The sequence below is a fragment of the Pogona vitticeps genome, chromosome 5 (genome assembly GCF_051106095.1).
Source record: "Pogona vitticeps strain Pit_001003342236 chromosome 5, PviZW2.1, whole genome shotgun sequence".
Lineage (NCBI taxonomy): Eukaryota > Metazoa > Chordata > Lepidosauria > Squamata > Agamidae > Pogona > Pogona vitticeps.
Genome location: NC_135787.1, coordinates 139,335,067 through 139,359,706, shown reverse-complemented (window position 1 = coordinate 139,359,706; position 24,640 = coordinate 139,335,067). Strand labels below are relative to the sequence as shown.

General features: G+C 38.4%; 1 protein-coding gene across 2 annotated transcripts in view; it reads left to right on the top strand.

The window, feature by feature from the left end:
• Positions 1–24,640, top strand: part of NELL2 (neural EGFL like 2) — a 140,987-nt gene that overhangs the window by 21,504 nt on the left and 94,843 nt on the right. The window contains exons 3-9 of one of the 2 annotated variants that reach the window (XM_020795538.3): positions 1,555–1,705; positions 13,626–13,799; positions 13,910–14,006; positions 17,217–17,289; positions 17,527–17,609; positions 21,215–21,343; positions 23,316–23,418. In XM_020795538.3, coding sequence (XP_020651197.3) covers positions 1,555–1,705; positions 13,626–13,799; positions 13,910–14,006; positions 17,217–17,289; positions 17,527–17,609; positions 21,215–21,343; positions 23,316–23,418 — 810 coding nt within the window. Of the gene's footprint in view, positions 1–1,554; positions 1,706–13,625; positions 13,800–13,909; positions 14,007–17,216; positions 17,290–17,511; positions 17,610–21,214; positions 21,344–23,315; positions 23,419–24,640 lie in introns of both variants that reach the window. The other variant, XM_073000446.2, reaches the window with a different exon arrangement.

Here is a 24,640-nt window from a genome sequence, read left to right as displayed (position 1 = left end):
GTGCTGCCATGTTAGAATTTTGATGGCACACAGTTATTATTACTGTAATTTGAATATCTGCTTTAAATGAATCTACTCCCTCCCTGGAAGCTGGTAAAAGGTATATTTTATAAACAGAAATTGTACTGGAATAATCATAGTCTTGAAATAAGAATGAAAGTATTCTTAACCCTGGAGGTTTTTCTTCCACAGATAGTAAACTATGTATGGCAGTTTTCCTCAGCCTTATGTTGGACTACAGCTCCCATCATTAACCCTTATTTAGAATGATAAATGTACAGTTTTCACTATATTAAGGCCTTGAGGTTAAAATACGTTTCCCCCTGTATTTTTTCTTCTTCTCCCTTTGCTACCTTTGTGGAATCAATTGTTTATACTATCAGAAAATGTATGCATAGCTAAACCTTCATGCAGAATACAAATGTATATTATATTATTCTCTTAGTATGCTGTAGCTGAAACTGTGAACATTGTAAAGTAATTGCATCTGAGCTGCTTCAAAATTTATTAAGCACTTCTATTGAACAGTGAGGATGTCTACATGTAGGGAACAATCTGAGTGAAAACTGCAAGGAAATTAATTATATCAAATGTTTCTAATGACCAGCTTTAATGCAAATCAAATACTGGTTGGAATTTTTTAGATTTCCTGAAATGAACTAAACCCATTTTTGATAAACATCTTAAATGTTCATATGAATCATACATAATGCAATTTCTATGTTTAGATTTTATCTATATACTTATCTGTAACAGTGTAGGAACCCCTGGACTTCTGGCAGAATACCACAATCTAGCAGAATCAGTAAGAGATCACTTCCCCTTCCTAAACCTCAAAAAACTGCTCCAGAAGGGTTGGAAGTCCTGCACAGCTAGTTTTTAGGCCGCTCTTATGACTTCAGAGAAGGGAAGCCTAGATTTTATATTTGTTGTTACGTGCCATCAAGTTGCCTCCAATTTCCGGTGACCCTGTGATCAAACTATCTTCAAAATGTCCTGTCGTCAACATTCTTGCTCAGCTCTTGCAGACTCAAACCTGTAGCATCCTTTAAGGAGTCAATGCATCTTGTATTTTGTCTTCTTTTATGCAGCCTCCAGCCTTTCCCAGTGTTACTGTCTTTCCAGAGAATCTTGCCATTTCTTTAGGTGCCTGAAGTAGAACCTCAGTTTCCCTATTTTTGCCTCCATAGAGAGTTGAGGCTTGGTTTGCTGTAAGACCCACTTGTTTGTCTTTCTAGCAGTCTGGAGTAGTTGCAAAGCTCTCCCCAGCACCACATTTCAAATGAACCCCCACTGCACCTCCTGTATTTAGGCACAGAGATTACAAAATACCAGATCCCTTTTCATTGTTATTTGTAAATACTTGACTTTGTATGAAATGGGATGAGGATAAAAGACAGCCAAGCATTTTGATATTTTATTGTTGGTTGAGTTGTCCTTTATTTTTAAGCTTAGCCAACTGTAAATACTATATATGTCTCTGTGCCTTGTCTATTACTGACATATAGAATGCTTTTGCTGTAATATGGTCGTGTATGCTTTACTTTATTTTAGGTACTTCAAGAACTATAAGAGCATCTCCAGAGAAAGCTGAACTTCTTTTCCAGAAGCTAAGAAATAAACATGAATTCACAATTTTGGTGTCACTCAAACAAGCTCGCTTAAACTCAGGTGTTATTTTTTCTATTCACCACTTAGATCACAGGTAAGTGCAGTCACTGCCATTTGTTATTTTTTCTGGTGTATTGGTAGGTGAAATATGCTTTCAACAAATAAGTCAGAGAAGCTTAAAATTAACTTTGGATCCTAAATGCAGTTATGTATGTACAAGCTCCATTGAAGGCAGGAACTTACTTCCTAGTAAATGTATTTAGGGCAGTTAAGACATGGCAAAGACAATATTATGCAGAAATAGTTATGGTGCATATGGCTATAAATGGTAGAAACAGGTAAAAAGTCACAAACTGAGATCAATCAGCACAAAGTGGCACAGCTGTCAGTTTCTAAATGTCTCCCATTGTGAAGGGCATAAAAAGACATTCACCATTTGCCTGTCAAATTATTAGGGAACTCATTCTCCTGTAGTGTAAATCAGCTCAAATCCATTGCCTCCAAGAGATCTAGAAGGTTTCCACATCATCTGTTGGCTTGCCTGTGTGTTTCTTGTTTAGTCTCTTACTTGTAACAGTGAGTATTCCTTAAGGTTAAGGAAAATCATTCATTTATAACAATAAATTGCACAGCAGCTTAGCAAGAATATATTTTGGTTTAAAAGACTAAACTATAAGACCCAGGGGTGTTAGAGAACGATTTCTTCATGATATGACAAAGCAATTACTCTCAAGGGTAACAGAAATGTTAAGATTGTTATACGTCTGCCATAGCGGTTGAAAAAGTCTACATATAGCCCTAGTGAAGAAACACCAGCTATGATCCTTAAAAATATATGAATTGCAACTCCAGCCTCTAAGTCTTGTAGTATGACTGGTTGAATAAAATGATTTTTGCAGCCATAAATCAGCTTAGCCTTGGCAACTGGGCCATCAAATTGCAGCATCACTGATTCATTGTTTCTAAAGTAGACTATGGGGAAGAGTGAATTTCTTCTGATTTCAGAAATTAAGCTGGGTCAGGCCTGACCACTGCTCAAATGGGAGACTACTGACTAATCTCCAAATTGACTGGGAGTGAATCTTATTAGCCCTCATATTTGACAATACTGGCTAGAAGGAACAATGGCCTGACCTGCAATAAAGAAGCTTCCCAAGTTCCTGTAAAGTTTTTCTTCTCCTACCCTTTACTGTAGTGAAAAATGTGGTTTGTTATGGTGCTACCATTAAGCAGCTACAAATTATATTTCAGATGGGTTATAATGATGGCTACAATGCTCACTTTTACATGAATGTTGATGCTGCAGTGATTGGAGCTCATTGGATTGCTTGCTTATGGAAATTTGCAAATGTGTTAAGTTTCTCTAAACACATTTGTTTCTCTGTGGAACAAATGTTTCTTTCACCAAATGTAGTTATGGAGCAGAGGCAAAGTAGACAGAAAGAGACTCATCATGTCTAGCATATCTATGATTGTTTGAGGCTAATATCATCAAAAAGATCACTGAGTAGTAATATTTTGGACTTTAGTGACACGTCCTATGAATTTTACAGAATCCTATAAACCATTCAAATAAATTTAATAAATATGCAGAATCGTGTTCTATAGAAGTTTATGCATATAATAGAAAAATTGTGTTTTGGTATTAATAAAGAAGGTTCTAAGAGTATCGGTAGCATGACTGATGTCTTTGGGACCTATTCCATGGGTTTAATATTGCACTGTGATAGTTTCTAAATAAAATTATCATTACAGCAGGCAATGAGCTAACTGAACTAATAACTAATATTTAATGTGAATGAAATAATCCCTTAAATATACACAAATTAATGACTATACTGATTGCTCCTGATGCAGTGAGCCATGATGAGTCTGAATGACCTTATTATCCCTTAAACATAATTTCTTAATTAATGCCTTATTTTGATGTTGGTGATGATAGCATGTTAATAAATTTTAAATCTAATGTCCTAGGTATTCTGTCCCTCTCTCACTCTCCGTGCATGTGTTCAAATAATCAGTGTGTAAAGTTGTGAATAACAGGAGAGTTATGTAGAGAATTCCTATGCAAGATATTTCATAGTCTTCAACATTTATACAATTCTACTTCCACCCACTGAGAGTTTGCTTCCTGTTTTCTCCTCTTCTGGATGTTACTTAAGTATTTCAGCTCATTTCAAACAAAGGCTCTCATTCAGTCAGAGACAATGAATTATTAGAGCTGGCAGCAAAAACACTGGGAATGAGAAATACTAGAGACTGGCAGTTTGAATTTCCCTGGAGGCAGACCGAGCACTAGTCATAGGAAAACAATTGCTGACTAAGAGTCAAATAAGAGTTGTACTCTCTAAACCGGACAGCCATGCACCCAATACAGAAGGCAGATGACCCAGCAAACTATTCCTGCCCTGTGTTTGTTTTCAGGAAGACTATTGAAACAGACCTGCCAATTGCAGTGGATCGCCTCCTGGACTGCAACATCAAGGGTGGGTGGGTGGTGTCCATGTTAATGATTTTTTTCAGATTAGTTGGAGGGCAAGTACAGTCCTTACATGTTATGGGGCTCCAGTGAAGTGTCAGCGAGAGAGAAACCTACACAGTAGCAGAAGTTGCCAAGACGTATGTTTGGAGAGGGGGAAGATGTAACATAATAATGCAACATTAGTTAAGGAACTGATACTTTGACGAGTCAGATCCATGGTTAGATCCTTTTGTGGTCATGACTGCTTGTTCTTGTTCCATTTTTTATTTTTAACACCTCGCAGCTTTTGGAGATTGGAGTAGATATCATTAATAAGGACAAGAGTCTGGGGGCAGAGAACAACTACCACAGAACAATGAGCAAAAGACGAAAGGGTGAATAAATAATAAAGGCTGAAACACAAAATTCATTGGACTCTAACTGCACTGGGATGCAGTTTTTGGACATTGCTCCTATGTAGTTGTGGATGGAGAGACTCTATATGGACCCTTATATGGACTTTCCTATTGTGGTGAATTATACTATAATTATGAATTAGCTTTAAATGTGTTCTTGTTTTTCACTAGGGAGTTATCTATGCCCCTTAGATCGATTCTTGCCATAGATGGTTCATGACCCTGTGTTATTTATTTCATGTCACACCACTTTCTCATTTAGGGCCAAAGGCAGCTTATAACATGAGTGTGATGAAGAGAGGCACCTAAAACGCAATGAATAATTGCATCAAATCATTATTATACAGGTTTTCACATTAAAGTAAGCATTGAATTGTGTGTGTTTAGTCGTTTAGTCGTGTCCGACTCTTCATGACCCCATGGACCAGAGCACGCCAGGCCCTCCTGTCTTCTACTGCCTCCCGGAGTTGTGTCAGGTTCATGTTGGTTGCTTCGCAGACACTGTCCAGCCATCTCATCCTCGGTCGTCCCCTTCTCCTCTTGCCATCACACTTTCCCAACATCAGGGTCTTTTCCAGGGAGTCTTTTCTTCTCATTAGATGGCCAAAGTACTGGAGCCTCAGCTTCAGGATCTGTCCTTCCAGTGAGCACTCAGGGTTGATTTCCTTTAGAACTGATAGGTTTGTTCTCCTTGCAGTCCAGGGGATTCTCAAGAGCCTCCTCCAGCACCACAATTCAAAAGCATCAATTCTTCGGCGGTCTGCTTTCTTTATGGTCCAGCTCTCACTTCCATACATCACGACAGGAAAAACCATAGCTTTGACTATTCGGACTTTTGTTGGCAAGGTGATGTCTCTGCTTTTCAAGATGCTGTCCAGATTTGTCATCGCTTTCCTCCCAAGAAGAAGGCGCCTTTTAATTTCAGGGCTGCTGTCTCCATCTGCAGTGATCATGGAGCCCAGGAAGATAAAATTTGACACTGCCTCCATATCTTCCCCTTCTATTTCCCAGGAGGTGATGGGACCAGTGGCCATGATCTTAGTTTTTTTGATGTTGAGTTTCAGACCGTTTTTTGCACTCTCCTCTTTCACTCTCATTACAAGGTTCTTTAATTCCTCCTCACTTTCTGCCATCAGAGTGGTATCATCTGCATATCGGAGGTTGTTGATATTTCTTCCGGCAATCTTAATTCCGGCTTGGGTTTCTTCCAGTCCAGCCTTCCGCATGATGTATTCTGCATATAAGTTAAATAAGCTGGGGGACAATATACAGCCTTGCCGTACTCCTTTCCCAATTTTGAACCACTCAGTTGTTCCATGACCAGTTCTAACTGTTGCTTCCTGTCCCACATATAGGTTTCTCAGGAGACAGATAAAGTGGTCAGGCACTCCCATTTCTTTAAGAACTTGCCATAGTTTGCTGTGGTCCACACAGTCAAAGGCTTTCGCATAGTCAATGAAGCAGAAGTAGATATTTTTCTGGAACTCTCTGGCTTTCTCCATAATCCAGCGCAAGTTAGCAATTTGGTCTCGAGTTCCTCTGCCTCTTCGGAATCCAGCTTGTACTTCTGGGAGTTCTCGGTCCACATACTGCTGAAGCCTACCTTGTAGGATTTTGAGCATAACCTTGCTAGCGTGCGAAATGAGTGCAATTGTACGGTAGTTGGAGCATTCTTTGGCACTGCCTTTCTTTGGGATTGGGATGTAGACTGATCTTTTCCAGTCCTCTGGCCACTGTTGAGTTTTCCAAACTTGCTGGCATATTGAATGTAGCACCTTAACAGCATCATCTTTCAAGATTTTAAATAGTTCAACTGGAATGCCATCACCTCCACTGGCCTTGTTGTTAGCCAGGCTTTCTAAGGCCCACTTGACTTCGCTCTCCAGGATGTCTGGCTCAAGGTCAGCAACTACATTGTCTGGGTTGTCCGGGATATCCACATCTTTCTGATATAATTCCTCCGTGTATTCTTGCCACCTCTTCTTGACGTCTTCTGCTTCTGTTAGGTCCCTCCCATTTTTGTCTTTTATCATGTTCATCTTTGCGCAAAATGTTCCTCTAATATGTCCAATTTTCCTGAGCAGATCTCTGGTCTTTCCTTTTCTGTTATCTTCCTCTATTTCTTTGCATTGTTCATTTAAGAAGGCCCTCTTGTCTCTCCTTGCTATTCTTTGGAAGTCTGAATTCAAGTTTCTGTAACTTTCCCTATCTCCCTTGCATTTTGCTTCCCTTCTCCTCTCTGCTATTTCTAAGGCCTCGTTGGACAGCCACTTTGCTTTCTTGCATTTCCTTTTCTTTGGGATGGTTTTCGTTGCTGCCTCCTGGACAATGTTACGAGCCTCTATCCAAAGTTCTTCAGGCACTCTGTCCACCAAATCTAGTTCCTTAAATCTGTTCTTTACTTCCACTGTGTATTCATAAGGGATTTGGTTTAGATTATACCTGAGTGGCCCAGTGGTTTTTCCTAATCTCTTTAGTCTAAGCTTGAATTTTGCTATGAGAAGCTGATGATCAGAACCGCAGTCAGCTCCAGGTCTTGTTTTTGCTGACTGTATAGAGCTTCTCCATCTTTGGCTGCAGAGAATATAATCAATCTGATTTCGATATTGCCCATCTGGTGATTTCCATGTATAGAGTCGCCTCTTGTGTTGTTGGAAAAGAGTGTTTGTGATGACCAGCTTATTCTCTTGACAAAACTCTATTAGCCTTTGTCCTGCTTCGTTCTGAACTCCAAGGCCAAACTTCCCTGTTGTTCCTTTTATCTCTTGGCTCCCTACTTTAGCATTCCAGTCCCCTAGAATGAGAAGAACATCTTTCTTTGGTGTCAGTTCTAGAAGGTGTTGTAAATCTTCATAGAATTGTTCAATTTCAGTCTCCTCAGCAATGCTGGTTGGTGCATAAACTTGGATTATTGTGATGTTGAATGGTCTGCCTTGGATTCGTATTGACATCATTCTATCATTTTTGAGATTGTATCCCATTACAGCTTTTCCCACTCTTTTGTTGACTATGAGGGCTACTCCATTCCTTCTACGGGATTCTTGTCCACAATAGTAGATATGATAATCATCTGAGCTGAATTCGCCCATTCCTGTCCATTTTAGTTCACTGATGCCCAGGATGTCGATGTTTATTCTTGCCATCTCCTGTTTGACCACCTCCAGCTTCCCAATGTTCATAGATCTTACATTCCAGGTTCCTATGCAGTATTTTTCTTTGCAGCATTGGATTTTCCTTTCACTTCCAGGCACGTCCACAGCTGAGCGTCCTTTCGGCTTTGGCCCAACCACTTCATTAGCTCTGGAGCTACTTGTACTTGTCCTCCGCTCTTCCTCAGTAGCATGTTGGACGCCTTCCGACCTGAGGGGCCCATCTTCCAGCGTCATATCTTTTAGCCTTTTGTTTCTGATCATGGGGCGTTCTTGGCAAAGATACTGGAGTGGCTTGCCATTTCCTACTCCAGGTGGATTGCGTTTAGTCGGAACTCTCCACTATGTCCTGTCCGTCTTGGGTGTCCCTGCACGGCATAGCCCATAGTTTCTCTGAGTTACTCAAGCCCCTTCGCCACGACAAGGCAGCAATCCATGAAGATTGAATTAACACAACTGAAAAGCCATTTCACAAAACAACAACAACAAAGGCCCTTCCTCACCACAGGCCAGACCATGACCTGGTTAGAATTTTCTAGAAATGGGTGCAGCTGGGGTGCTAAGTTTAACTTCAAAAACACATAGCCACCACCAAAACCCTAAGAGTGCAGGCTCAGGGCTGAAACCAGGAGCACACTCAGACTATGAACTTGAGATTTGAAACAGAATGTCTCCCTGTCCAACACAGGTTTAATCCTTCTTCTCTGATCTCCCCTTTGAATTACCAGAAGTACCTCTGTCTTGTCTGGATTAAGCTTCAATTTGTTCATTCTCATCTAGTCCATTACTGACATCAAACACTAATTTAGAACTCGAACAGTTTCTTGTGAATTTGATGGAAATGATAAATGCCAGTGGTATCAAACTGCAGAATTTCAAACAACCTTTTCTGTACATATGCTAAAAACCATGAAAAATTAATGGAACCCAAAGGGGGCCCAGGCAACAATCAGGGTTTTGAACTGGAGTCTTCAAGTACCACCTTTTGGGGAGATCACTCATAGCCATTATAAAATACTTCCCAGAGGAACAGCCCAGAAGAGTACCATTTCAGATGGTATTAAAAGCCAGCAACAGGTTCAGAAGAACTGAAATGGACATGCACACTTCTTCTGCTCCTGGCATACATTATGTGCAACAAAGCTTCATATTTGTGTCCTGGGGTTATACGAATATGAAGCTTGGCACCACAGCTTGGCATCATTTCCCCTTTCCAGAGATCAGCCAGGTCTTTGATATTGTAATCTACTGTAGTGAGAGGAAATTCCCCAGAAGCCATCCTTAGGAGGCTCCTCTTTCCAGTGAGTCTAAACCTCACAAGGTGGTGAGCTGTCCACTAAAGAACGTTCCTTCACATCCAGCCTATCTGGAACAGAAAAGCAGGTCCAGCGTATGCCCAAGAACATGATAAGAACCAGCTATCACTTGAGTGAGATCTGTCATCATCATGGAAGAGACAAAGTCCTAAGCCACTCCTGACAAAGTGGTCTCAGAGTTGATGTTGAAATGCTCCAGCACACGCTGAGAGGACTCTAGCACCAAGACCAACTTGGTTCATGCATGAAGGAGATTGCAGAGCAGCATCATAGTCAGTAGACCAACAGAGTTCCTGTTCTGTTTTGGGCATCCACTTTGACATATACACACAAACCCAGCAGATTATGTGAGGCATAAATAGTAAGGGGAACAGAATAATGAAAAAAATCATTGCAGGACTGCCTTTCTGCCCACAGGTTTCACCTGTTGGTGCCCAGAGAACCTAGAAGGGCAAAGCTCTGGGAGACTGACCTGCAGCTTCTTCCAGCTAAGTCTCTTAAACCAGGTTGGAGCATTCATGCAGGATTATGTCCTAGATGGTCATTAGTTTCCCATTGACCAACCGGGTGTTGAGCAGCAGCATTTTTAACTTAAGCGACAGTCATCAAGGATATCCAGGCTTTTTGAACTGGGGGACACTTTGAGGTCTACCAGCATCCCATGGCTATCCCCTGTCATCTGATGAAAAAATGATGATACCTCCACTGGGTTCTGTCCCCCTGCTCATTAAAGTTCAAATGGCTATTACTTGTTTCATCTACTTTCCTCCTAGGAGAACATTCTTCCTGCAGACAGCAAATGATAACCTCACAACACCACTGTTTCAATATTTCAAATATTAGGGCTATTTGAAATCTTGCATCCTAGTGATAAGGGAACAGCAAGAGGGGGTGGTGGTAAGGTTTTCATCCCTCTGCTAGACAAAAAGCTTTCTGGTTGGAGCAGGATGTTTGCTTCTTTGGCGTGTATGATTTTGAATTTTATTTTCTTCCTTTCTTGTGACCTACAATTCTCATCCACCCACCCCAAGAGTTTGTCTGTATTGAACAGTTTAGGGTATCATTCCATAGATAACCTTCCATAGATATCTTGTACCAGTCAGTGTATGCAACTTTCCCTTCTGCCATGCCTTCCCTATGATTTTGCTGAATCTCTCTTGTCTTCCTCCTTGATCCACCTACACAGTTTATTCATAATTTACAGACAACTGTACAGAAATTAGTATGATTTACCTTTTTGCTGTACCTTATACGTGGCACTGGAAAAGAGGTTTCTTTATGTTTTGTCTGGGTAGTGTGTTGACACAAACCTTCCTGTCGAGGTTACTTGTGATCATGATTAGGTTGTTTAATCACTTGATTTTTAAAAGTAAAAACAGGAACCATATCTTAGTTTTTTGTTTTCTGCTTGGGGAAATGTTTAGTATTCTTTAAATGCTTGATCATTGCCAACATCATGCGTATTGGGGTGTTGTTGGTTTTTGAAGTAGTTTTAAAATGCCAAAATTATATTCTGTATAACATTTTGCTATGTTTTAACCATGTCAAACATTTGCTATAAAGAAGATTAAGTTAATGAATGTCTTGCCAATTAAGTGTCCTAGCAATGCAAAAAGTTCATTTTGGCAATAGAATATAAACTGTAGTGGGTAATGAATCTTCAACTAGGAAAACAGTTTATTGGTAATAAATTAAAGATATTGGCCTACCAAATGCATGAAGTTTAAAATTTTAATAACAATTTACCAGTACAAGAAGATGAGTTTTGAGTATCCAGATTTCACTTTAGAAGCTAAATCACTAAGTTTCATACAGTACTTGCAGTATAAAACTGGGAAAGCAATTGGTAAGGGTGTCTAATGAAATAGAAAGTGTATGCTGGCTAGGGCTGATGTTTGAAGTTCCTCCACAACGTAAGCACAAGTTGGGCCTCTTTGTTTGTTTGTTCAGTCATTTAGTCGTGTCCGACTCTTCGTGACCCCATGGACCAGAGCACGCCAGGCCCTCCTATCCTCCACCGCCTCCCGGAGTTGTGTCAAATTCATGTTGGTTGCTTCGATGACACTGTCCAACCATCTCATCCTCGGTCGTCCCCTTCTCCTCTTGCCTTCACACTTTCCCAACATCAAAGTCTTTTCCAAGGAGTCTTCTCTTCTCATGAGATGGCCAAAGTACTGGAGCCTCAGCTTCAGGATCTGTCCTTCCAATGAGCACTCGGGGTTGATTTCCTTTAGAAGGGCCTCTTTGGTAGAGAGTTATTTTCTATAAGTTTTATATTTCTGTTTCTCTTGTGGTTCATGAATTAATGCTAGAGAGTCCATTTTGTCTTCCCTTTGGGGCCATTTTTCCTATAAAAGGTAACCTACATTTAGTAATGGAAGAACCCTTCTGCTGAGTAGTCTTGCCCCTCCCCCCAAGATTTAATAATACACTACTGGATGGAATTATACCTGGTAAATCATCTGAATGAAATAGCTACCTATTTATTGCATATCACCAAACTGAGTCTAATCAGAATGTCAAGTTAGGAATGCTGTGAATGTCAGCTGCCATCTTCACAACTAAAAGGCAGAGTCCAGTCTTCATTAAGATTCCTGTTTTTCTGTCTTCTTTCGTTTTACTGAAATGTACAATGTCTGCTTTACGTACTTACATTTCTTTTGCAAATAAAATATGAAAAGCAATTATTGAAACAAAATATGGCTGCTAGTTAGCGTCAACATGTTAGCAGTAGCCTGACTTTGCATGACAGGCAGAAACTTCTTTGTCCCGAGTCTGTGAATGCTGACACTAACCGCAGAGGAGTGGAGATGGGTGGCCAAGCTTTAAACCCCATGTCTTACCCACAAATTTCAAACTTTCTCCTCCTCAAATACTGTTTCCTCTGAGATATGTCTCCATGTCTGGGGACATGGAGAAGCATAGCAAATCCATGAGACTGCTCTGAGACTGACCAACCCTCCAGGAAGCTTTTTCCCCTCTAGGCCCTTCATGAGTTCTGCCATGGTCTGTGCCACAAGAAAGCTTGTAAATAGTGTGCTGCTCCCTTCCATTCCTCAAATGGCATGATGGGTCTGACTGCATCCACTCATCACACCTTACCCTAATTCTCTCCTGGTTTCTTAATAATAATAATAATAATAATAATAATAATAATAATAATAATAATAATAATAATAATAATAATAATAATAATAATAATAATAATAATAATAATAATAGGTAAAGGTAAAGGTTCCCCTTGACAATTTTTGTCCAGTCGTGTTCGACTCTAGGGGGCAGTGCTCATCCCTGATTCCAAGCCATAGAGCCAGCGTTCGTCTGAAGACAATCTTCCGTGGTCACATGGCCAGTGCGACTTAGACACAGAACGCTGTTACCTTCCCACCGAGGTGGTCCCTATTAATCTACTCGCATTTGCATGCTTTCGAACCGCTAGGTTGGCGGGAGCTGGGACAAGCGACGGGCGCTCTGTCGCGTGGATTCGATCTTACAACTGCTTGGTCTTCTGACCTGCAGCACAGGCTTCTGCGGTTTAGCCCACAGCGCCACCACATCCCTACAATAATAATAATAATAATAATAATAATAATAATAATAATAATAATAATAATAATAATAATAATAATAATAATAATAATAATAATAATAATAATAATAATAATAATAATAATAATAATAATAATAAATCATCTCAGAACTGCAATGCTAAAGGGACCTTATGGATTATTGAGTCCATCCCCTATCAAGGAAGCATAGCAAGGAAATCAGACTCTCAAACTCTGGCTCTGATACCAGATCCCTAAACCACTGAGCAATCCAGGAGTTCATTTATGTATCTATGTTGTGTAAAACACATATGAATACCTCTGCAGTGAGCTTGAACCCTGGCACCAGCATTCCATGAATGCTATGATCTGAACTGCATCTACTGGCTTGGCTTTACTGTACTTGCTTAGCAATTATCTAAATCATATCCCTTTAAATTAGTGATATGAAAAGTGATTAAACTGACCAATGTTCTGTCAGCTCCATTTAATTGTTTTCATTTATATCTTTAATTAGCTTATAGCTCTTTGCAATGCAATGCAAGGCAAGGCAATAAAATGTTATATCAGTCACAAAGTAGGGAATCAGTGTGCACGTAACTTTTATTGTTGACTACATCTAACTGCTTTATTGATATAAAAACTAGAATGTTTAGGGATACTTTAAATACTTTATTGTTTGTCAGGTATGAAGAAAAATATATAAAAGGAACTGAGGCAAAGAAAAACAAAAAGATTTGATTTTTTCCATGGGAGTAACTAAAATGTTTAGTATTGGGAGAGAAAAGAAAGAAATGGGAGACACACATTGAAAAATAATTTTGTAGAAAATAACGACTTATTTAAAGGAAGCACATTTTATAGGACTTTCCGCTGTTTCTGCTAGCAGAATGGGATGCTTTATAATTTTTGATGTGGCTTTCCACACACATTATTCTAAGTAAAGTTAAAACCATTTTGTGAAGGGTATATCTGTCACTCGTATTCTTGCTTGATGTAAGGAGTATTTGTCTTACCTTAAATAAGTACGACATTTTCTCTCAGTTCTATTTATAAACAAGGATGAATTCTGTTTCCTCATTGTTCACATTGCTTCATGACCTGATGGCCCCTTTCTGGTGCAGGTATTTGGAGCTAGAAAGCAGCGGGCATAGAAATGAAATTAGATTGCACTATCGTTCAGGAACCCATCGCTCACATACGGAAGTATTTCCTTACATTTTGGCAGATGACAAGTGGCACAGGCTGTCTTTAGCAATCAGTGCATCACATTTGATTTTGCACGTGGACTGTAATAAGTAAGTGAAGAGTTTCATTTTTACCAATAAATTGAAGTTGTAAAATTCTACATTCTTACTGAATAAAAATAAAATTAACTCCCTCACCTTGCTTTCTGGTTTAAAAACAGAATTTATGAAAGGGTTCTGGAGAAGCCTTACATGGATTTACCTGTTGGCACTGCATTTTGGTTGGGACAAAGGAATAGTGCACATGGCTACTTTAAGGTATGTTTTTCTCAAGAAAATAGCCAAAGAAAACTTTAAATGTAGGAAGTAAATATATGTAGTAATTACTTTAGCCAAAGGAATATATATAGATAGAACAAACCTCAGAAGAATGTGAACTTTGAGTATTCTTGACTATGGAGCTAACCCACTTCTATTCCATTCATTTACCGTTGAGAGCTTTCAGTCCAAAGAGGACACTAGTATCTGTTGGATATTTTGCTGCTGCTCAAACAGTATTTTAACAATGGCACATTGGTCTTGCGCACTTGCAATATTTTTCTTAACTTTACTTTCCATAAGTATCATGATTATAAATATAACTGTGCCAAACCTCTAGTGAGAGTTGTTTAGAACTTCTGATGCGTAATAGTGTGTATTCAGTGCTGTTTCAGCATCCTTGCCATAGCATGAATGCAAACTATGCACAAAATCAGAGAGGACACTGGATCATATCAGCAGAACCTGACTTATTGCTTTGTTTCTGACAAGGTGACCTATACTGAATGAATGGAAATTGCAGATGAGTGATGCAGTGGTACCTCAACTTACAAACATATCCACTTATGAACGATTTGAGTTATGAATGGCTCCGTTTGCGAAAGTTGCTTCGACTTGTGAACGGAGCCTCGACTTACAAATGGAAAAAAACACACAAAAAAAACCTTTCCTGCCCTTTTTTTGACCTAAGAATGAATTTATTTATTTATTTATTTATTTATTTATTTATTTATTTATTTATTTATTTATTTATTTATTTATTTATATCCCGCCTAGCTGGTTGGTTAAGATCACTCTAGGCGGCTAACAACATAAAGTAAAACAGTGAATATATATAAAACAGAAGAAAAAATAAAAAAATTCTCCCCCTAGTGGTAGAGTATAGATTAACCAGCTTTGCATTAGTTCCTATGGGAACTAATGCCTCTACTTGCGAACAGCGCCTTGACATACAAACAAAAAACAGCAGGTATGGATTAAATGGTTTTCAATGCATTCCTATGGAATAGTTTGCCTCGACTTACAAACTTTTCAACATATGAACGCCGTTCCAATACGGATTAAGTTTGTAAATCGAGGTACCACTGTAGAAGGATTAGGATAATTTGGAAGCCCATTTTGTGTGTGTGTGTGTGTGTGTGCTAAAATCTCCTTTTTAGAAAAAAACTAAACTACTTTTCTTTATTAATAATTGTGTGCCATCAAGTTGATTCTGACTTGTCGCAACACTTTTCAGTGTTTTCTAGGTAGAGAATGCTTAGAAGTGGTTTATTATTTCCTTCTTGTGTTGGCATCCTTGGACTGTGTAGCTTGCCCATGTCTACATAGGTTGGCTCTTTTCCTTGGAAGCACAGTGGGGAATTAAATTCCCAGTTTCTGGCCCTGCAGCAAGATACTTAAACTACTGCTGGCTGGATAGCTCAGTGAGTTAGGAATCTGGCTGCAGGCCCAGAGGTTTGTAGTTCAGTTCCTGCTGTCCACTGTCCCAGGATGTCACCAGGAGAAGGGAATGATAAACCTGAATTACTCTCTAACTAGAAAACACTGAAAATTGTCACCATAAGTCAGAATTGACTTGATGGCACACATTTATTATTTTCTTTATTACATAGAGAAAAATTGGTATTTCAGGCAGTTGAGATGATAAGGCAAGATGACCCAGAGGATTTGTTGTTACATTCTGATTTTTTAAACATTCAACGTACTGTGCACAGAAGTACCATTTTGATGTTCTTCAAGAAAGACTGCAATAAAGCGGGATATGACCTTGTAGATTGTTTTTTCCCTTTCTCATAGGTTGTTGTTTCTTTCTGTCTATTTTCACATGCCTTCAGTTTTCTAGGATATGCTAGTGGACAGAAATAAATTATAAAAACACTATACTGGGAAAAACTGAGGCAAAGCAAAAGGCAAAAATCATGACAGCCTTTGTATGGTTAGGCTTGAAGTTCAGCACTGGAAAGATAAGAGTTTTGTCAGGAAATCAAGATAGTACATATTTTTACTTAGACTTTGGAAATGAGTAATATGACATTGTGCTGTTTCCCCCCCTGTAACAAAGTTGTGGCATGAAATGAGCTTTTAGTGGTGGTTTTATGGTATTTTATTGACATGGGTGTACTCTGCCTGGGAATCAAAAATAGAATTGTACTGTTCTTTAGGTCTATGACAGCTGTGTTCCCCTGCTAGAACCTCCAAATACATATGGCAATGTTTTAAAATTGAGTTTGCTGAAAAAGTGATCTAAAACTGGGAATAGAGTGTATGTGTATAAATAGGGATTGGGATCATGAGTTAGGATAATGGGGTTCTGGAACAATTTATTGTGTTTCTTAAAAGAACAGCTGCACCCACTCACCCCAAACTCCTCTCTGTGTATTTTTATGGAAATTTGATTTTCTATAAAAGTGATGTCATGTTAAAAAGAAATAAGTCAACTAGTTCTGCCTTCTATTAAGAGAAATCGGTAGAGACAATGAGAAAGCTGTGCATTGGTCTAATATGCAATTTGCCAATTGTTTCTACTGGTTCAAATTCCCCATAAAAGTAACTGAAGTAGAGGGGGGGGTCCTGATCAAAACAGTTTGAGATCTTCCAAAAGTTTTTCAAACTGCCCTTGTTCTTATTCCTCCTGAAGACAGTAGCAATCACAGACTATTGGTACAGTATTTTAACAATTATATGGCTTATGAGGTCCTCGGTAATTTGGTGTAAAATCCACTTTGGAAACACCTTAACCCAAGCCATGTTAAAATGAATTTGCTACAATATCATAACTGGTTTGTGATCTCATATTTTATTTAAATTACTGTCTCAAAACTCAGTGAAACTGCAGATTGTTTTAAAATTGCTTTTAAAGGTCACTCAAAACCCCTTATTTGGTAACTAAATAAAAGTAATGTTGAACTCACAGCAAGCAGTAAGGCGTTGCTTAATTATACCTTGACATTTAATTTCAGGTCTTTGAAAATGGTTGAATGCATATGTGTATCAGCGTATTCATATACAGATATTTTTTTAAAAAAAATCTATTTACTAAGGCTGCATGAACAAGAGCAAGACAGTATGTTTTCAAAGATGCTGCATTAGTGGGGGAAGGGTGATAAAGCTATTCTGCAGACTAGAAGGTTTACATGGAAATTCTTGCCTTGGAATATTATACTGGCACAATAAAAATAATATAATCTTTCTTCCCTCACTTACACACAGGGTATAATGCAAGATGTGCAATTACTTGTCATGCCTCAAGGATTTATCTCTCAGTGCCCAGATCTTAATCGCAGTAAGTCTGCTAGTTCTTACACCATAAAACATAATGTGGTGCGTGTTGTTTAGTTTTTCCCCTCCAGTAAAATCTCTCTTCTAAAATGTAATGATTATCAGCTAAATCCTGATGTACAGCCAAATCCTATACACATCTATTCAGAAGTATTCCCTGTTAAATTCAGTGAGCTAAGTGTGCATAGGATTGTACTTTAATAGAAGTACAATTTGACGGATGTAGTTTTTGTAATTTCAGCATGTCCAACGTGTAATGACTTCCATGGGCTTGTGCAGAAGATTATGGAACTACAAGATATTTTAGCAAAAACCTCTGCAAAGGTAACAGGCTCATTACAAACTTTATGGGTGATGATTATGGGCAAGTTGTATGGCTCAAAAGGTTGTGTGTGCGCATGCACACACACGCACAACTATACACTTGTGTATTTTTATTGGTTCTTGCATAATACTTGCCTTATTTTTTTATTTGTTCTTTGAATGGAAAACTGAACCAAATTCCTTGAATCAGGAATGAATCATAAATATTCAGGTTGTTTTAGAACAATAACCCTGCCAATTTTAACAAAGCGATTTGTGGTTTAGAAAACCAATGGGAATGGAAGAATTGGCTGAAACCTCTTTAAGCACAAATTCTTCATCCAAGTACTCCCCCTCACTTTGATCAATCTTGGCACTGCCAAACACATTGGCCAAGAGAATGCAACTCCATGATTATTTTTTTTAAAAAAATGAAATCATCCTTATGCCATTAAAAGAAGCTTTAACATACTGGTATAACAACAAACTGAATATTGCTTTTTTGGAGTCTCTTGTGTTACATGTGATGGACAATATTGTGAATTGTAGTTAAAAAGGCAGATAAAACTTTCAATTATATTATGTTTTATAGGAGTTTTAACTATTTGTGATGATACCTAACTTTTTTTTTCGTATACTCAAATACTGAATAATTTTCTTTTAAAATCTGACATAACATGACTGTACTTGAAATTCTTCATCTTTAGATTGTTATGAGCAGTAAACAGAATTACTAGGGACTCTTCTCTTTAGGCAAGGTCTAATATTAGTCCTACATAAAGTACACCTACTAAAATTAGTGAGCCTTGTTAATCACATCTACTTAAAATATATTGAGGAAAATCCTATTGTGTAACTTTGCCCTATCATAACCTGGATTGGGTGCTGGAAGGATTTATTTCACACTAATCAGAAGCTTTCTCTCCCCCTGCTTTATGCTCCAAGGATTCCTAGGGTTCCCTTTTGCCCTGAGGAATCCCTTGGGAATGGAAGCCTTTAAAAGTCAAAAATTGCTGCCAGATAATGATTTATCATAGGACTGCACTAGTTTATATTATTACATTAACACAACCCAGTGGCTCACTAGCACAGTTAGAAATTCCACCCTTTTGGACCCCGACACACATACAGAAGCAAAATAACTACCCGGAATCCATTAAAATATCTACCTTTAACAGAAGAAATACAAAAACAAGAAGAGCAAGCAAGCACATAAAATATACCCAAAGCCCCCGACAAAACAAAGCTACTAGAAAACTCCGCACCACTTGATGCCTTCTCATCATGCAGCAGCAACAACAAGTCAAGCAGGCAGTGCACTCCTCGCTAGGATCGAACCAATTTAGGTCCTTTGACATGTTCAAAATTTCTGCTCCCCTTCCTGGACATTATAATTTGCTGCTGACCACAGTCCTCACAATACTGTTAATTGAAAAGTTTCCCAGCTTTAGATAGACAAAGGGTAAAAGAAAGTTTACACAAAAGAGGAAACATGAAGAAAGACTGAAACTTTTGTGTCTACCTCTTTAATTAATATGAATCATTTGTGTTTTAGAAGCCTTCTTTTGGGAAACAGTTAAAGAACATGAAAGCAAAGAAGAATGAGCCTGTTTTGTGTTTTTAGGTCTTTTGTTAAAACACGTAAGACTCATCCATAGTGAGAAATGTAGAAGGTATCTAGGCCATGTCAAAATGCACTAGCATGAGGAGTGGATACTGTTTTTGGACAAATGGACCAAATTGGCTTATTTGTGCAATGACAGTATGGAGCAAAGAGCAACACCCCTATACATCCACTTGTGTTCCATCCTATTCACGAATTTAAACGTTTTTAGTCCAAGACCCCAGGTGTTTGAACTAAGGAATTGGATATTGAAAAGACTGAGCTGGTGATGCCAAAGGAAAAGGTGAGTGATAGTTTAAAGCTCAAGAACTGTCCTGGCCACAACCTGAAGCACAAGGGAGTTTAGATTGCACACTGTATTATCCCTTGGAGCCAATCCATCAGCGGTTTCACATAGGTATACAGCAAAGTAAAAGATATTCAGTTTGTGGCTATCTGGAACCCAAATAGAATATGTTTTCTGCTCTGTTACCTAGCTTGTTAATTCTCAGCAAGGGCCATATGGCCCTCTGGGGCCTCCAGGTACATTTCAATGGCTTCCCTGTGCAGTCTGACATAGTGATTGCTGGTGTTGTCAAGTATTTCAGTATTTTGAAATAGAATTTCATGTCCAGCTTGTTTTAGGGAACAAACAAAAAAATCTGCAGTAGCTGAACATGCCCTAAAACAAGCTGGATATGAAATTCTATTTCAGAATACTGAAATACTGGACAACATCAGCAAGCACTATGTCAGACTGCACAGGGAAGCCATTGAAATCCACAAGCACCAGCAGAACTTCAACAAAAAAGAGGAAAGCTTGAAACTCAACAAAACTTGGCTCCCAACTCTCAAAAATACAGTGTGCAAAAGGTCAATGAACTCTACCCAGCCACAAGAACCGGGGATCACTACATACAAAAGACCAGCTAATGACACCCATCAATCACAGTGACAGATAATCTCTGCTCCTTATCACAACAATACACCCACAACAAGACACAATAATCACCCATCTCCAGAAAAGGACAAAAGCCTATCTCACAGCCATAAATACTCCACTCCCAAGCAAACTACACCAGAGCACAGAGTGCTGTCCTCTGAAAATGCCAGCCATAGATACTGGCAAAACATTAGGAAGAACAACCTTCAGAAGACGGCCAAAGAGCCCGAAAAACCCACAACAACCATATGATGCATTTGTTTCCTAAGTCTTCTGAATTATATGCAAAGGAAAAATCAATGTTTTCCCCCCACTATAACTAATTTTATAGGGGATTACTTTCAAATGAATGTGTACAGAATTGGCTATCAAGGGAGAAAGAGTTAGCTGCTGATGGAGCAGTAGAGTACAGTGGAAGAAGGAGGGAGTGGTCTCCTTTCTCCCCAGAGCTCCCTGTGCACTCCAAAAAATCTGCCCTTGGGAGTGGAATGAGGGAGCAATTTCCCCTTTGTATGTGCTGCAGCACATGGTTTTGGCCCTGTGGTGGAAATCCTACCAGTATTACCTGGAGAAAATACACATCAGATACCATTATCATTGCTAATTCATAAGGAAATGTATGATTGAAGGGGAAGATATGTATAAATTGGCCAAGCCATCTGCTGTGAATGTTTATGATGCATCTACCCCCCAATAGGTTCTCCAGAGTCCTGGTCCATCACTTTATCCACTACACCACACTGGGAATCGCTCATACTCATTCATTTATTGTCTCCCTTGGAATAAATGGAACAGGAGAAAAATGCAAAGATTTCTGAACTAAAGTTTAAAATTGTGAAGTCAGGACATAAAATATATTGCATTTGTTGTTACAGTGAGAACATGTGTTGATTTTTACTGTGAGATGAATTATATTTTAAGCTTACAATTTTCTTTTATTGTTTTCCAGAAATTTTGCTTTTATATTTCAGTATATCATTTATCTGCTTGAGCAATGCACAGTATTATGTGTGGCTTCAATGCTATTGTAGTTTTAGGTAAACACTCCTACAGGTAACAGATTCCTCTTTGTGTACCCAGCTGTCCCGAGCTGAGCAGAGAATGTCTAGGTTGGATCAGTGCTATTGTGAAAGAACCTGTACTATGAAGGGTGTGACCTACAGAGAATTTGAATCTTGGACAGATGGCTGTAAGAACTGCACATGCATGGTATGGCTACAAACTGAGCAGAAATTCAGGGACCTAGTTGTACAGTATGCTAAACACATCTCATATACAGATAGGAAATGCTCATCAATGTATTGTTTTTTTAGCTGTATTTGTTTTTTCAAATAATTTTGTAAGCTCACTTGGGTCCCTATATTGGGGAAAAATCAGGATATAAATAAAGTAAAATAAGAGGCAAAAAAACCCTACACTTATAAAGAGATTTTATCTACATTGTTCCTTGTGCTTCATTTTGCACTTTCTCTAGAAAAGTCACTTTCCTCTTCTGATATGTGTGTGTACAGGAACACTGTTATGCCTATGATGGATGGATGAAGGAAAAAGACTTGTGGGGGAGGCTGGTAAAGCTAAATATATCACACTGACAGTATGTCCTGCTTCTAGTTGATGTTGCACTCTGCAGTGTGCTCTGGATCAGGATATGAATGGGCAGATTGTAGGGAAGGTTATTTTTCTTCAAGTGATCCCCTTGAAAGGGGTCATCCCTTGGAGGGAATTCGAAAGTGTTCAAGATGAAATGAAACTGTTTAAGAGTTCGCTATCATAAAATGAGCACAGGAATGGATATAATGTGGCTTTAGGATCAAATTTAAAAGGATATGTTTCTGAAGTGCTGTGTGTGCCTATGTGTGTACAGGGTTTTTGTTCTGGTCTGCTTTGCTTTTACACAGTTGCTCATCTAGTCTTGAGCAATTAATGTATTTGGAGCTAATCGGCAGTACTAGAAGAGGAAGCAATAAAGTTGCAGAAAATCCAGAAAATATAAATATTGCTTCATTTGATCAAAAATTATTTATTTATTTATTTATTTATTTATTTATTTATTTATTTATTTATTTATTTATTTATTTAACATATGCCGCTCACACTACCCAAAGTTCTCTGGGCGGCTTACAACAATTAAAATACAATAAAAATGATAAAATAATTAAAATACAATTAAAATATATACTCTAAAAATTGCCGTCAGGACCCACAGTTGATATTATTTCAATTAAAAGCCCTCTGGAACAGGAAGGTTTTGACCTGGCACCGAAATGTCATCAGTGTCAGTGCCAGATGACTCTCAAATGGGATGGTGTTCCATAGTCTGGGGGCAACTGCCGAAAAGGCCCTTTGTCTACAAGCCATCCCTCTTACCTCCTTAAGAGACGGCTCTTTCAAAAGGGCCCCCTGGCTAGATCTTAACTGCTTGGTAGGTTCATATGGAAGGAGGCGGTCCTTCAGGTAGCCAAGGCCCAATCCGTTTATGAGACACTAAACATATAATCCAAAGATCCACATCTTTCTCTTTTATAATTACGAATGATCTATGCTGTGTAACTGAAGCATTCTTAACATTGCAAATAATAGGGCAGCTTGTGCTCACATAGAGTGTACCAAACTCATTGAATTAAAGCAGTGGTTCCCAACATTGGGGTCTAGATGTTTTTGGACTACAACTCTCAGAAATCCTGACCAGCACAGCTAGTGGTAAACACTTCTGGAAGTTTTAGTCCAAGAACATCTGTGGACCCAAGGCTGGAGAAGCACTGGATTAAAGTGATGAATTGTTGCAGTAACTGCAGAATTTCAAAGGGTGATATTATTTTTAAAACACCCGTAATGGCTGTCTTGTGACTAGTGCAGGAAAGATTTTATTCAGTAGCACTCTTCTACTTTAGAATAATCTCCCAGTCTTCACAATTGGTAGAACGAATAACAAATGATAAAATTTTTAAAACACCGTAATGTTACTGTCATTATATAAAGAAGCTATTATGCACAGATCAGAAGTCTATTAAGTCTGAAAGAGAAGTATAGAGATTCCTTCATAATCTAAAGAAGAAAAATAGTCTATGGTTTATTTATGTTTGAGAAGTTATATTTTAAAGAAATGTGTGATTTTTAAATACTTGCTTGCATGATTGTGTTCAAGTAAGTTATTTTTAAATGAATCTTCTGTTCTTCCTAGAATGGTACTATCCAATGTGAAGCACTGATATGTCCACCTTCGGATTGCCCTCAGAATTCTGCACCTGCATATGTTGAAGGCAAGTGCTGCAAAGAATGCCAACGTGAGTGTTTTTGTTTGTTTGTTTGTTTGTTTTTGTAGATTTTAAAATTGTTCAGCATTATTATATTTATAAAGCTGGTGTTACTTTTTTTTTTTCAAAGTCCATTATGGTCAATACACTTCCTTGATGATAATCTATCCAAAGATAAGCATGCTGAAATTTCATTATCGGCAAGACTTGTTAAATTGCTTACATTCCTTTTGTGAAACCATTGGGACTTGTTCTTAGCTTTTTTTCCTAACTAATGCTTGTTTTAAAATCACCTTTACAATCTGTGTGAATAATGAGAAAGAATGCTTTCAGACCACTAGGGATTAAATGTGCTTTTAACCACTAAAACAGGATTTCTGGACTGGCACTAGGAAGGATAGATGGCTAAAATAGTTGGAGCCAATACAACAGTGGAACCAGTTACCTCAGGAATTGGTGAGTGCTCCAACACTGGAGGCATTCAAGAAAAACTTGGATAATCACCGGGCAGATACGCTTTGATTGTATTCCTGTGTTGAGCAGGGGGTTGGACCTGCTGGCCTTGTAGGCCCCTTCCAACTTCACTTTTCTATGATACTATAAAACATGAGATCTGTTACAATGCCATCACAATAGATTTTGCAAAAAGTGTATGAACAATCTCAGTCAAATCTCTATAATTCATATCTTTTTCCTCTAGTGCTGCTCATAAACATGCACAAATTACTACTGCAGAAGGGAGACTGAAGTAACTTGCCACACTTTCTTATTACTCTCTAATTAAATACAATAGTATAAATTCTAATCCCTAAACCTTCATCTCACAACCTTGTCCCTGATAGATCCTGCAACAGTTATTGCACTGTGAGACTGAGCAATTTAACCAGGCAAGATTATGAATGACCAGAGACACTCTCATTAAACATGTACACTTGTTATTTAAAGAAAAATCCACAAACAACAGAGGGTGGCAGTGTAATTGGAAAGATGCAGGTAAATTTAGATACTTCTCTGGAATCTGCAGGATGCTGATCAGTTTAGGACAGAAGATCCAGCAGACAAATGTGTGAATTTCTTGCCTGTGAGATGTAGTATATACAAATCAAATTACTCATGTTTCATTTCTGCCAAACAAACACTTTAAATAACCAAGCCACTAGAGAAGTCCTTGATATATGAAACAAAAGTAGATCGTAACAAATTTGAATATACAGTATATAAATTCATTACAAATTTATACATGATCATTCAA